The sequence below is a fragment of the Peromyscus maniculatus genome, chromosome 22 (genome assembly GCF_049852395.1).
Source record: "Peromyscus maniculatus bairdii isolate BWxNUB_F1_BW_parent chromosome 22, HU_Pman_BW_mat_3.1, whole genome shotgun sequence".
Classification (NCBI taxonomy): domain Eukaryota; kingdom Metazoa; phylum Chordata; class Mammalia; order Rodentia; family Cricetidae; genus Peromyscus; species Peromyscus maniculatus.
In genome coordinates, this window is record NC_134873.1 from 50,324,578 (window position 1) to 50,338,691 (window position 14,114).

A 14,114-nucleotide genomic window follows, 5' to 3' on the forward strand; every position below is an offset into this window, starting at 1 on the left:
TGAATGCAGGAGACAAAATTACTCTGTTAAAAGTAAATTCCTCAGAACATGCCAGATTTAAGCCAGTGCATGTTAATTGTTCCTGTGTAAAGATATCTATTGCAGTATTTTTTTTTGTCACTTCCAATTTGCTGACATACACCTGTTGGTCTGTTTGGATCATATCAGGTTTTCTTGATATCTTTGCTTTAGCTGACTTATTACATATGGAGGTCTTAATGTATTACTTGTTGTTTTTAGTCACAAAACTGAACCAGCATCTCATATATCTAGGTTTATATCCCATGGAATCCCACACAGCAAGGTAATATATTGGCAATATAAATAACTAAAAGCAAATTTTTTATCTTTCTTGACATGCAATGATAGTAAGAATAGTAGAAGTAGAAGAAATAATAATAAGAATAATGTACAACTTATATAATATTAATGTTTATTTATTTTCTAAACTGTATTCAAAATGTATGTAAAGATTTATTTTTGGAGTGCTGTATTTTCTAAAATGTCATGAATATTACTTAAAATTGCTAAAGTTATACACAATACCTAAAATTTAATAATAAATTAAACTGGATAAACATCAAATTTAATAATAAATTAAACTGGATAAACTTATCATTTATTACACTGTGTCTCAGAAGTGCCCATAAAATGATTGGCCAAGCTATATACTAAGTAAATATTCCAACCATTTTTGTTTTCTCAGCTCAGCATTTTATTTATATATATAAATAAATATAAAACAATAAACAATCATAATCTCTTAAATTATCTTCCAAAATGCTATTATTATTGGGCCACCACTAAGTAATTAAATTTGATTTGTATCTACATTAATTAATTAACCTTAACATTTCCCAGAACAGTTAAGCTAATAATAGATTTTGGAAGACCAGATTGTATTTTGTTATAATTATTTCCACTAAACTAGCATCATTAGAGAATAATCATCAGCTGCATTTTACATGTGTGGCTATCATCTCTCGACCACAAATCACACCAGTGCATTTTTAATTTATTTTTTTCATTAGCTATTAATATTAGACAGAATTCCCTACTGAAAGTTAAGATTGCTTGGCATGGGCTTACACTATCATTGACTGAGCTTATCCAAAGCATGTGCTTTTAATTACATCCCTTAAGTGGATTTTTACAGTATGGTTTTAAGAGTTTTCTTGATAATACATTTTTTTAGATACTATAATAACAATTATTACTTATCAGTATTTATACCCAACTATATATTTGATCTTAGAAAGAGTCAATATGAAACAACTCAAGTCATTTATATATGAATATGAATGACTAGGTACAAACATTATTCCATTAAATATTCAAATGCCATCTTCAACACTTAAAAGCAAGACAAAGGATTGGGAGACATAAGTGTTCTGACTACAAATAAAAATGTTGGTACTTAGAGTTGAGGAGAGGGCTCAGTTGGCAAAAGGTCTGCCACACAAGCATGAAGACACAAGGTTGGATCCCTAGCAGCATGTAAAAAGAAAAGGAATGCGGTGCACATCTGCAACTCCAGCCCTAGGAAGCCAGACAAGAGAATCCTTGGAGCTCATTTTACAGCCAGACTGGCCAGTTGATGAGCTCCAGGTTCAGTGAGAGAGTCCGTCTCAAAAAATAGAGTGCAGGAAGACGGACATTAACATCTGACCTCCACAAGCATATGCATATACATGCAGATGCACCCACATGCACCCACCCACATGCCGAGATACACACACACACACACACACACACACACACACACACACACACACACACAAAGTTGATGCATTTCCAATAAAAACCACTAAATGTTGAGATAACAACATAATGTTAGACTGAATTATGTTCTCAGAACTGTTCTACATTTATGTAGATGTGGTTCCACATAATTAAAACACCAATGCTGTTATTATCACACTCCATATCTATATTTAAAACCTTTATCCATAGAAAAGCAATGTTCAAAAGGAACAGACGATGATTAAGATCTCTTTAGTTCTAGAAATCAAACAATCAATAAAAGTATACTGCCTCTGTCTTTACCAGTGATGAGCTTGGACCCTATTTCAACCATGGTTAATGGACCCATGAAATTAGATAACCTTTAAGTCTAAGCTTTGCTATGAATCTCTTTATGGTGCCTTGGAAAGAATAATAAATTCAGGCTTTGTGCACAGCATTAAACAAACAAAAAACATTTTTCAAAGTACTCAATGAAACTCCCTTGTGTCAACAACAGCCCTGTCTGTGTACTGTAGGTTTAAAAGAAAGCCATCTCTCAAAACCAGGTTTGCAATTGCATAAGCGAGAAACTCACCCTTAGCAACAACCTAGGTTGAGTGCACACATCCAACTCCATGACATGATGAGAAAGTCCCTTTACTCTGGATCTGGCATGTGGACCTAGCTTTGGAGAACATCGTCTAAGGAAAGGAGATCCATTACAAAAAGAAGACAAGAAAATACTAGTATTTCTAAACTGCTGGGAAGCAAGCACAGCTACATATATTTAGTAATGCTTTTATTTCCTATGTTTCATTTAAGTTCTTGGTGCTTAGCTCGAGGCTAAGTCTTAGTCACACAAAGGGATGTGTGGAGCCAACATGCCTACTCAGCACCTGCAAATTCCTGGTAGCAATGAAATGCTACAAAGTCACGCTAAAACCTTTTTAAGATTAAAATGCTTAGAATGTAGGACCATACTTTCATTCTACTTATTAAAAAAATGCCTTTCCATTTTTAACATTTCTCCTTTCACTATAAATAATATAATCCAGTAAGAATTTTATACACTAGTGGTTGATGTATAAAATCGAGGGACTGCAGAGAGAGAGAGAGAGAGAGAGAGAGAGAGAGAGAGAGAGAGAGAGAGAAAGAAGAAGAAGAAGAAGAAGAAGAAGAAGAAGAAGAAGAAGAAGAAGAAGAAGAAGAAGAAGAAGAAGAAGAAGAAGAATCAGATTCAGACCCCTTAGAACCTGAATCTGATTCTTAGCACTCTGTAAAAATTCAGCTGGGTGGTGAGCAGTTGTGAACAGAGCAGCTAGGAAGTGGAGACAGGTGGATATGTGGGCACTTGCTTGCTGTCCATCCAACTGGTATAAGAGTTCCTTAACCAGTGAACCACAGATGAGTGAAAGACTGTCTCAGAAAACTAGATAGAATGCTTCTGAAGAATGATACCCATGGCTTGCCTCTGTCCTACACACACACACACACACACACACACACACACACACACACAAAGGTAGCAATTCTTATGAAGGTTCATCAGTTCCACCACTTCTTACATATTTTCAAAGGAAACATCAATTTGTAAAGTTGGAGTTTGGCCACAGTCCTACCTTAGCAAGAATAAAATCAATTGAATTGAACTGAATGAATGTTTTCAGTGAAGTTTGGCAGAATATTATTCCATCAAATCACTGTCACTCAGGACTTTTGAGACCTTCTTCTGTTTATGCCACCAAACCGAAGATTGCTTATCCATGGCTTGGTAAAAACTTCAGGTAACAGAGTCAGTGGAGCAAGCTTAACTCCAGAAAGTATGAAGAAAGATGCTTTCTCCTTATGCTTTTCCCTTAAGAGAAAGCATCTTGTGTCAAACAAATGAACAAAACACTCACCAGCTTTGGCATAGTTAAGGGTTACCTTTGGAGTTCATTAAAATTCTACAGGGATTACGAGTACTGTCTATAACTGAAGTTATTAGAAAATTTAGTGGGGGAGAAACAGCAAGTGGGAAAATAAAACAGAGGTGTGCTAATGTGGACATGATCAGAGTCAATACAAGTCCCTGGAAGAGGTTTTTCTTGAGGGTATAAGATATCAATTTGCTACCACAGTCTATTTCCATAAAATGCATTTACCAATAAAATATATCTCAGTAGGTAGAATCTTAGCAACATCAAATAGATACTAATCAAACACCATCCACCTCCAGACACTACAAGATGAGGAGCATAACCCCTCATTTCTTTAATTTCAATATTTAATTGAATGTAAGGACCACTTATTTCTATTGTACAACATCAAAGAAACCTAAGGACCCCAGAAAGCCCTACCAGGGAAATGTAACCCCTCTACCCATCCCCATAGTTTTGCTTTCTTTTTTTGCAGACTCTGTAGTAGGGATGTCATTCTTGGTGAATACACACCCACTGTTTGAATATGTTACCTGCTGGTAGCACAAACTTGAACCAGTTTTAGAATTCACGGAAGGGAACATATTTTTCTTTCCTTAGTTTCCTAAATTGCCAATGCTTCAATCAACACTGTTATTCATTATAAGGTCCTTGGATGTACTGTAGATGCTACCATGTCCTCTCTTTTGTCCTTCCCTCCCTTCATTTTTAATCCTGTCCTCTTCGCAGCTTACTCTGGAGGGCTGAATACAAAACTGTCTCCCAAACTGGGCAGGAGAACGTGCTCCCTCAACAGCAGCTCTTGATAGAGCCATCATTTCATAATTGGCTACTCAGTGTTACCGCAAGGCAGCATGACAAGGCAAAGCATTAATAAAGAAGAGGAAAGAATCAATCGTTTTCACCTCTTCATCTCTGTCCCACTCCTCATCTAGGAGAACGCTTGGTAGGAATCTTATTTCTGTCTCTGTTGCGTACCACTAGGGTAAAAAGGTTTGCATAATCACATAAAATAAAGCCAGATGAGGGAAATAAATAAGTAAATTGGAATCCCCTTGAAGAAGCAGGACTGATCATACGTCATAATTCAACATTAGCCTACAATATCACACACCTATGCGTTATCATACACAATATCGAATAAAAGTTATAGAAACATTCAGTCAACCCGGGTAGCAGAGATATTCTCAGAGGTGTTTCATTTTTGGTCTTTTCCAGATTTGTACACAGCAATGGAGTTAGCAAGTTTTGTGGTGTATTAAACATCTGTTCTCGGGATCTATGTGCTATGTATACACATATGTCCTCTACAGAATTCATAACAGAATAAAAATTTTCAACTCATCTCAAGTAATCTACTAGATTGTGTTACACATTTTATCATGCTCTGCAGTGTATATAAAGTATATAAAAGGGCAAAAGTAAGAAAATGAAATTAAGATCTTATGTGTTGTGCATATTGAAAAGAAACACCTATGAGAGATCTGTTATTTTGAAAGTACTATTACTTAATAGCTGTGGTTTCTTGAATTCCATTTGTTAAAACAATGGATGTTCACATGCATAAAACTATTTACACACGCACACACACACACACACACACACATAAGTAACTTACACAATTTCATCGTTCTGGAATTCGAGCTCTCCACAGGTGTCCTCAAAGTCCTCTCCTCCCCCTCGGGCCGTCCCTTCAATGGTTTTATAGGGGACGATAACATTTCCTCGCGCTCCCGATGTTCTCAAAACCTTCACCTCCATGATGCCGATGCTCTCGCTCACATGAGTCACTGGCTCCTCAAATGTAAAGATGCCTGCATGGTCATCATCAAAAATGGTCACAGTTGCTGTGCAGGGTGACCCAAGACAGGCAAGGGAAGAAATATGATTGGCTTCCAGGATGCCGTCTTCTGAAGCCTCAGAAGAGACTCTGACGTTGCTCAGATGCACAAGGAAGTTTTCGTCCTCTTCAAAGATGTCGTCATCAATGATGCCGACCCTGATCTCCTTCTGGGTCTCCCCAGGTTTGAAGACCACAGTCCCTTCGGTGAACTCATAGTCAGACCCAGCATTGGCGGTGCCATCTTCCGTTCTGAAGTCGACTAACACAGTGTTGGTCAAGTCGCCCCCTCTGCGGATAATGGTGAGAGCCACGGTACCACAGTTCTCTAGACATTGGTATGTCCCTTGTTCAAAGAAGACCTTGCTGACTGGGTCATTTTCAGACCCTTCTGTGTTGACCTCATGCATGCTGACAGCCTTCCTTGCTTGGTCAGCTGCATGCCTCTTCAAAATGTTGCCGGCTCCAGTCATCAGGCGCGTGGCTTGAATCCGGTAAAAAGCTCGGCTTTTTTGCTGCTGACTTAGGACTTGATAGTTGGCTAATTCTATTAACTGCTCAATTTCTTTTTCTGGATGCTTCTGCTTAAGTTCCTTCAGAATCCTCGCCATCTCACGCCTCGCTTCCTCGTCATCTTGGTCCCTCTCATCGACTTCCAGAACCAGCGCGCCATCTAAGAAATTGTCAACGTGAGAGTTGACCACTTTCCCATCCATTTCAATTTCGGTTTTGGAAGCTGGTCTGTCTCCTTCGTGTTCAATAATCATCCCCCTCTGCTTGCCGGCCCTATACCGCTTGTAGACATACTTGTAAAAGAGAAGCCGCCTGTCTGCTACCCAAGCGAACACAACACAGATGGGAAAGAAGAAGAACGTAAGCAACCCTTCCCAGACCTCCACAACACCAGGAGAGATGACCGACAGAATTATATAAAGCCAGGTATAGGCGAAGATGCTCCAGGCTGCTGTCACAAAGAACACACGCAAGTGCTTAATCTTCCTTGTCTCTCCATCGGGGACCACATAGACACAAAGTGCAATGATGATGAACATGTTGAAGGCAGCACTTCCCACAATGGTACTGGGACCAAGGTCCCCTGCCGTGAAGTTATGGCCACAAACTTCAATGACTGACAGGAGAATCTCAGGAGCGGAAGATCCCAGGGCCATCAAGGTCAGGTTTGACACGGTCTCATTCCAGATCCTTACCGTAGTCTTGGAGGTCTCACCGTTGGGTTTCTTTATGGTTATTTCCTTTTCTTGAGATGTGATGACTTCTATAGAGGACATGAATCGGTCGGCAATGATAGAAACTCCGAGAAACATGTAGACCATGGCCACAAAGTACACAGTGGCTCTAGCAATTTTATCCCCAAAAGATGGGTCTTGGGGCTCCCAAATGGGCAGAATCACCCCTTTCTTACAGTAATAGGAGCCAGTACATTCAGTGGTTTCATTTCCTCCTGTTTCCGACTCTGTCTCCGCAGTTATACGGTCAACATGGGAGAACACGAGAGCCACCATAGCGACCAAACGAAAGCCCATTGAAACAGTCGGCGAGAGGTGTAATCGCAGCATGTTGTACAATGTGACTTCCAAATGTTCCAACCTAACAGTAAAAAAAAGGGGGTAGGAGGGGGAAGAAAAGAAATCACATCATTAGTACCTAATCATCATTAATAACTTGTTTGTATTAGTATCTGTTTGGCCATCACAAAATCTCTGGGGAATCATTATTCTAAGAATCCATCAGTGACTAAACAATCTTCCGTAAAATTTACAGTTCCATCTCTCTGTTTGTGGATTTTCTACGTATAGTCCCATTTACCAAGCAAAACACACAATTAACTTCCTGGAAATGACAAGTCCCATTACAGTGTAGCTCTATTGAGCACACACTGATGCACACTAACAGCCAACAATAAACCAAAAGCAAAACTTTTGAAGCATTAAGTAATTTCTTCCTTGTTGCTCAAGTGGATTTTCTTTTACATTTGAGTTAGTACGTTATCTTTGGAAACTATTTCATTGACAAAATCACCTTATTAAGATTCACATCTTGAAACTCAGATTCTGAAAAAAATCTTCTGACTACAAGGCACGTTGATTATCTTAAATTTTGGAGTACACCTTTATTGTGTTTTGTAAAATCACATCCCACTGCTCCAAGCTTCCTTGGAAACAGAGAAATCTTCAAGCTTGCTGGCAATCAAAACTCAGAAGTATTTGTTCTTGCGAGGAAAATATTCCGCTGAAAATGCAGTATCCCCACATTTTAGATACAGTTTTTACAAGCATGCTTTCATTAGAGCACCGGTTCCCCTCAATCTCAGCAAGTGAGATCTCTTGATAGATTGTCAGATGATCACATGGCTTTTCAAGCACAGCTCTCCACATCTGGATATACAGCCTGCTTTGGAAGAAGCTGGCATTGTGCAACAGGAACAAGAGATAACCAGGCCTGGACTGAGCTGTGTGGAAGAGCCTGGAAGGCTGTGAATCAGCCACGAAATGTTCCTTCTCAGTGTCAATGTCGTACTTTCCATGGTCATTCCAAAACACACATTCATTCTATAATGGGCTCGAGTGACCAAAAACAAAACAAAACAAAACAAAACAAAACATAAAAAAAAACAAAAAAAAACAAACAAACAAAAAACCAAAAACACAGGAGTAATGATTCCACCTAAATTAGCTCACATAGCATAATAACTGTGGCCACATATGATGAAGAGCTCTTGGCAGTTAAGGAGGTGGCAACAAGTCACTGAGCAAGACAAAGAATGGTAAAAGTGAAGTTGTCAGCTGGGCCACCACGGTCCTAAATTCACCCACTGGCTCATGCAAAGCTCAGCTGAGACTTTGTGTCATCTCTGCCTCCAGGGCCTGGGATTTGGGGTAAAGGCAAGAGAAGGTCTCTAACAGTCATCTGGACCACTTATGGCATTCACAAAGCATGGATAGAAAAGAAGTCCTAGCCAGAACTCCGTGTCACCTGTGGAAACTTAATTTAAAGTCAGATACCCTCACTGTTCCAATCTGGCTGTAAGCCACTCCACTTTTGCCTATGTTTTTTGACCCATGTGTGTTATGGATGGCTGGTGAAGAAAACCACAGCAAGGCCCAGGAGAATCCCTTGCCTAGCATGTAGCTAGCAGCAGACCACTTGGATCCTACCGTAGTAAGGAGTCCCTTCAAGCTCATAATTGATGAGGGTTTTTTTTTTTTAAACATTTCTTCCACACTAAAGAAGACCTGGTTGTGACATCAGACATCTAATTTAAATAAAAGGCTGATATATATATATATATATATATATATATATATATATATATATGATATATGTGTGATATATATGTGATCATATATATATATGATATATATATCAGCCTTTTTCATGCTTTGAATATATATATATATTCAAAGCATGCAAAAGTTCCTAATCAGTCTGTCCATCTGTTTAGTCGTTGCAGATCTTTTGTGGATTGGAGAATCTTGGCCTACAATGAAGTGGCATTCAACCAGCTAGCAAGAGGAGTGAAAGATCCAATTGCAACTTGTGGATCCACTTAGGCCACAAACACTTGTCTAATATGAATTTCACAATCACTTCTTCTTTTTGTCCTGAGGATTCACCAGAGACCACAACACGAATCTCCATCTTCATTCATTCATTCTCTAATGCATAGGTAACAAAGAAATAAAAAACAAATACTGGCTATTAAAATGTGCCACAGTGGAGCAGAGAAGAATTAATTTAAGAACAGGCTGCTTGTGTACTGATGTGTATACACAAAAGGCATGCCTGGTTTTATATTAGGTGCTCAAAGATGAGGTAATATTTGAGCAAAGTCCAAAGGGAAGAAAGAGATCAAGCCTTGTAGATTCCTACATGAGGAGGATTCCAGCCAACTTCAAATGGTAAAGGTCCTAATAACAACAATACTTGGCTCAGTGTGTCTAGAACCACAGAGATACCTGTAGGGTGAAAGCAGTCAATCAGAAACAGATAGGACTCTGGAGTGTGGAGGTATTGGCCTTGACAGGAATGGAAATAGATCCTCTCCAAATTACTGTCAAATCTGGCACTCCACTTTCCATACTTCAGTCAGTATGAACTTCTACAAAGCAAAGAAGATATTCTCAACCACCTTAAAATTCCTTATTGGTTTTCTCTTGCTTATTTCCCTGTAGTCAGTGACTAGATGCCTAGGCTCTGCTGAAGACCTTTTAAGATCTGATCTCTCTGAGATCCAGGATGTAGTTTTTCCTGCTTGCTGAAAAGACAACACTGGCTTATCTCTGAGCTATTCCAGACTGTTTTCTGTGCCCCAGACTAGCCATTTTTTCCTGCTGAGCTTCATATTTTTTAAAAGCACAGGAGCAACTCATGGACCACTTCCTGAGACTAAGGCTTTCCATATATAAACACCGTTGTAAACATCATGCTAAGTTATTTATATGTATCAATTATTTATAATAGTTACAAAAGCCACTTCTGTGTTATACCCTCCCAGTGTTAAGGTTTCCATGGCAACCTAGGCAACTGGCACCCCTCTGGAACTTTTTGGTACCCTGACAATTGCTCTATGTTTAAAATGGGCTAAATGAAGCTTAGTCAGGTTAACCCCACATGGAAAATATAACTCTATGTCAGAGTGGGTTAACTGAGGCATAGGCAGGTTAGTACTTGGTGAAAGTCATACATAGTGAACTCTTGAATGAAGATTAAACCCAGATCTGGTTTAAAGAGTAATATCATTATCTTCTCCTCGATAGTAGATAAAGCACTAGTTGACAACAGTTGTATTTCTACTTGAACGAGCCCTGCAGAAAACCCCTTAGAAGTAAGGAGGACTGAATTAGCATCAGTCTCCTGGAAGGTTCCCAGCAGCCTGGATTTTCCTCCTATGGATTAGACACTGAAGCAGACAAGCATCAAGGGCAACACAAGAGCTGGCATGTTCCTAGAGACAGCTGCCCTGCACGCCGAGCCTTTAAGCAATTGCCTGGCAACCACTTCCTGTGTACACTGTCAGGGCAATCTCAGGTTCGCCAACAAAAAGCTCTGCCCGCCATCCCTACTGTAGCCCATATCTGACCCTGTTCTTAGCCAGGAGACTAACGGATGTAGAAAGGCAGGTGGAGCTGTGTGAACCCATCATCGTGAACCGCGTCGGTAAAGACAGAGGAGGGGCAGTGAGGGGCTTCGGAGGTGACCTAAAAACATCACAGTGATTTCCAAAAGGGGACAGTTGCAACAATCTGTGACATCGGCGGCTACAAAACACTGATGTAACTCATTGGCAGTGATGCAGCTGGAAAGAACTCTCTGGACTTCAGTGTCTGTCTCCATTAAATTAATACCAAATGCAAATACTCATTAGGATATGAATAGGTGTTATATAGGAGGCAGTTCCTTTCTGGCACCTATTGTCTCCCTTCATCCAGGGTCTTTTTCTTCATCATTTAACCACTTCTATTTCATCCTCCTTACACACATGCTTCCATAGAAATTGAACAGGGAGATAATCTAAGACCACAGAAAAGCAAATATAAATCTTGTTTCCCTCCAGACTTTCTTATATTCTTGCTCAGTCTACTGAATACTAGCACAAGTGTAGGTTGATTATGATGGATTCAGACCAACGATAGCCAAGGATCACTCAGAAACATCCATTACACCATCCAAAATTGCTCTTAGTATTACGTGAAGAATATCTGGAGTATTTTCTATATACCGCCTATTTTAAGTTAAAACAAAATGCCAGTATCACATACAGGTTACAGAGCTGAACGGTAGTGACCGATGACAGTGAAAAGCCAACCAGGTACAGGTAAGCCAGTCACAGATAGAAAAGGAGAAGAGTTACAGGTGTAAGGAACAGAAACATGAGCAAATGGATGCTCATCAAACTGCCAAGGTAAAGAGCCTCTACCACACAGATAAGCGGAGTTCTTATTCCCTTTGGAGGCTGTAGCCAGTTTTGACTGTCAAAGAGTACCTGACTCAGAGGAAAGGAATATGCTGGATTCCCACCGGCCCAGCTCACGAGATGGCCTAATCACATTCTGTTGATTGGCAGTTGGTGTTATTCCAAGGAACTCCTTGACTTGCTTGCCTAGGGACCTGGAATTCCCTTCCATGTTCTTGCTGACTGACCCCTTCAAAGCTAAGCAATTAATCTATTTCTAAGGCAACAGTAAAGCCAATGCAAACCTTTATCTACAGCTGATGCATGGATATCAGAGCTCCTCTAAACACAGAGAGGACATCAAAGGATGAAGACTCTTTGGATCTTACCATTCCATCTAGGATGCTAATTACAGCACCTGGTTCCACAGTCCCTCAGTCCGCAGCCAGACTTCAGGAAAGGACTCACTCTCCCCAGTCACCCCTGTGCATTAACAACACCATAACACACACACACACACACACACACACACACACACACACACACACACACACACGCACCTATCAAACAGAGCAAACGGTGTTTCATCTCTGCTGATGGATAGTGGATAAACTGGAAGGTTTTTGAACGAGGCAGGCTGTGAGAGGCCAGATGAGGGGCTCGTGACATTCTCTTTGAACTCATAAAACCAGAGTCAGAATCCTGTGTCGTGTCAGCAAACACCCACTTAAACTGCCCAGCAAAGGAAGCAACTGGGGTGAGAGTTAGGCAATGCAGTCCCCAAAAGGGGAAGAGAGATTTAAGACTTAAGCAAATGGAGACATTCTGGAAAAGGTAGGTGTCCCACCCACTAGTCCTTCTCTCTATTTCTGTCCATAGCACTTACTACTTTTACATGCTGAATTATTTATTCAATGGTTCTATTTATTGTCATCTTACTCCAATAGACCTAAACCTTATAGGACCAGAGATTTTTGTTTCTCCTTTTTATTTACTTATTTTTCTTTTTTTACTGCCAAGGTAAAGAGCCTCTACCACAAAGAAAGAAGCGATTCTTTCCCAGTTCCTAGAGCCACGATTGGTGCACAGAAGGCACACAGAACATATTTACCGGCTGAGTAAAACAATCCTCATGTGCTGATTCATCAAATCTCTGATGCTGTATCAGAATCTGGGAATTGGGCCTGGGCACCTGCACTTAAAAATATTCACTGTGTGAAATGGATGTGCACTCAATATGTAGAGGTCAGCAGCAGGATGAAAAGCCAACACCAGTGTCAGCCAGAAGAGAGGAAATCAGCTGTTCAGGCTCATGGCAAAGAATCCCAAGCTGGACAAGCCGGTAGGGTTTGGGGCCCAGGCTTCTCCCTTACCCTGTGGTTACAGGGTGGTTTGGGGTTTTCCTATCCCACCTCTGGTTTGCTGACTCAGTCTGCTCTGTTGAGGGCGCTGGACACTGTGAACATACTTAAGGATGCATCTATTCCCTCTCCTTTCAATATAAGTAAAAAACGTATGATCAAACCTCCGCCAACACCCACCAGGCTAGACGTCCCAGAAAAGGGAAAAAAAAATCAAATCTAAATATGTTGCCTCTGCATGCTAATGTGAACATGTGGGAAGGAAGGAGATACTGAGAAAGAAAGAAAGGGTTCCAGCAGATGACAGAGAAGGACTCAGAGAAACGGCACTTTGATGATCCGAGGCTCCACGAGGGTCAGTAGGGACTGACTTCAGAGTCACTACACCAGGGCCGTGTAGCCCATGTCAGAGTGGCATAGCTACACTTTTGGCAATGATAGCAATAAAGGCTGAAACCACTGGCTTAACATCACACACACACACACACACACACACACACACACACACACACTCCCAGTTTCCTTTTCTTCATCTTCCTGAGCTTTCTGTCAATAGTGCAAGGAGGTTTGTGTTATCATTCTCATTGTACAAATTTTAAGAACAGTATAACACATGCTTTATACTAGTCTGTTGCCAAAGGTCATGCAACCTCAGCTGCTATAACGAGGATTTTTTTTTTTTTTTTTTTTCAAACCGGGCACTTGGCATTATATCACAGTGCTGTTTGTTTGTTTCTACAACAGATTAATAATCCCATTGTTTTGGGACAAAGATCTCTTTATTTAGATACTCCATGTAGAATAACCCCTCAGGCATCCTTCCTTCCCACCTGATTACATGTACGTAAGTTGCTTTATCTCCATGCGTTGTGGGTTTTTACCCATGTCTCCTGCTTCCCCATCCGCTAAGGTGGAGTTTTGTGATTTGGGGCGGGGGGGTCATCAGCAAAATCATGCCAGAGACATGTGACAAACTCAAGGGTTGTCACTTTGCTCGGGAGAAACCCAAAGGCTGGCAGAAAGGAAGAAAACAAAACTGACAGAGAAGAAGGGGATCATGGGAACTGGGACAGAATTTTGTCACAACAGAGTAATACTTTATTATTAATTAATAATTAAAACTTTTTCAAGGATCTCAATGCAGCTCACAAATCCACTGCCTTTACAGTCAGGATTAATAAAAAGAATTAATAAAGAGGGGAGCAATTAAGAAAGACACCTGATGTCGACTTCAGGCAAACACACTCATGGTAGAACTTCAAAGGAAAGAATGTTCCATAAAGAAAGGGATATCCAAAGGAAAATAAAACTCTCTAAAGCACAGAAGCAGGAATAATCCCAAAGGAGCATATGGC

At 40.3% G+C, this 14,114-nt stretch overlaps 1 protein-coding gene across 16 annotated transcripts in view; it reads right to left on the reverse strand.

Annotated features, from left to right (window-relative positions):
- Slc8a1 (solute carrier family 8 member A1) overlaps window positions 1-14,114 on the reverse strand; it is a 358,680-nt gene that overhangs the window by 276,196 nt on the left and 68,370 nt on the right. For all 16 annotated transcript variants that reach the window (XM_076559437.1, XM_042267421.2, XM_042267419.2 and 13 more), the window contains exon 2: window positions 5,263-7,092. In XM_076559437.1, coding sequence (XP_076415552.1) covers window positions 5,263-7,061 — 1,799 coding nt within the window. In that variant the 5' untranslated portion in view covers window positions 7,062-7,092. The remainder of the gene's footprint in view (window positions 1-5,262; window positions 7,093-14,114) is intronic.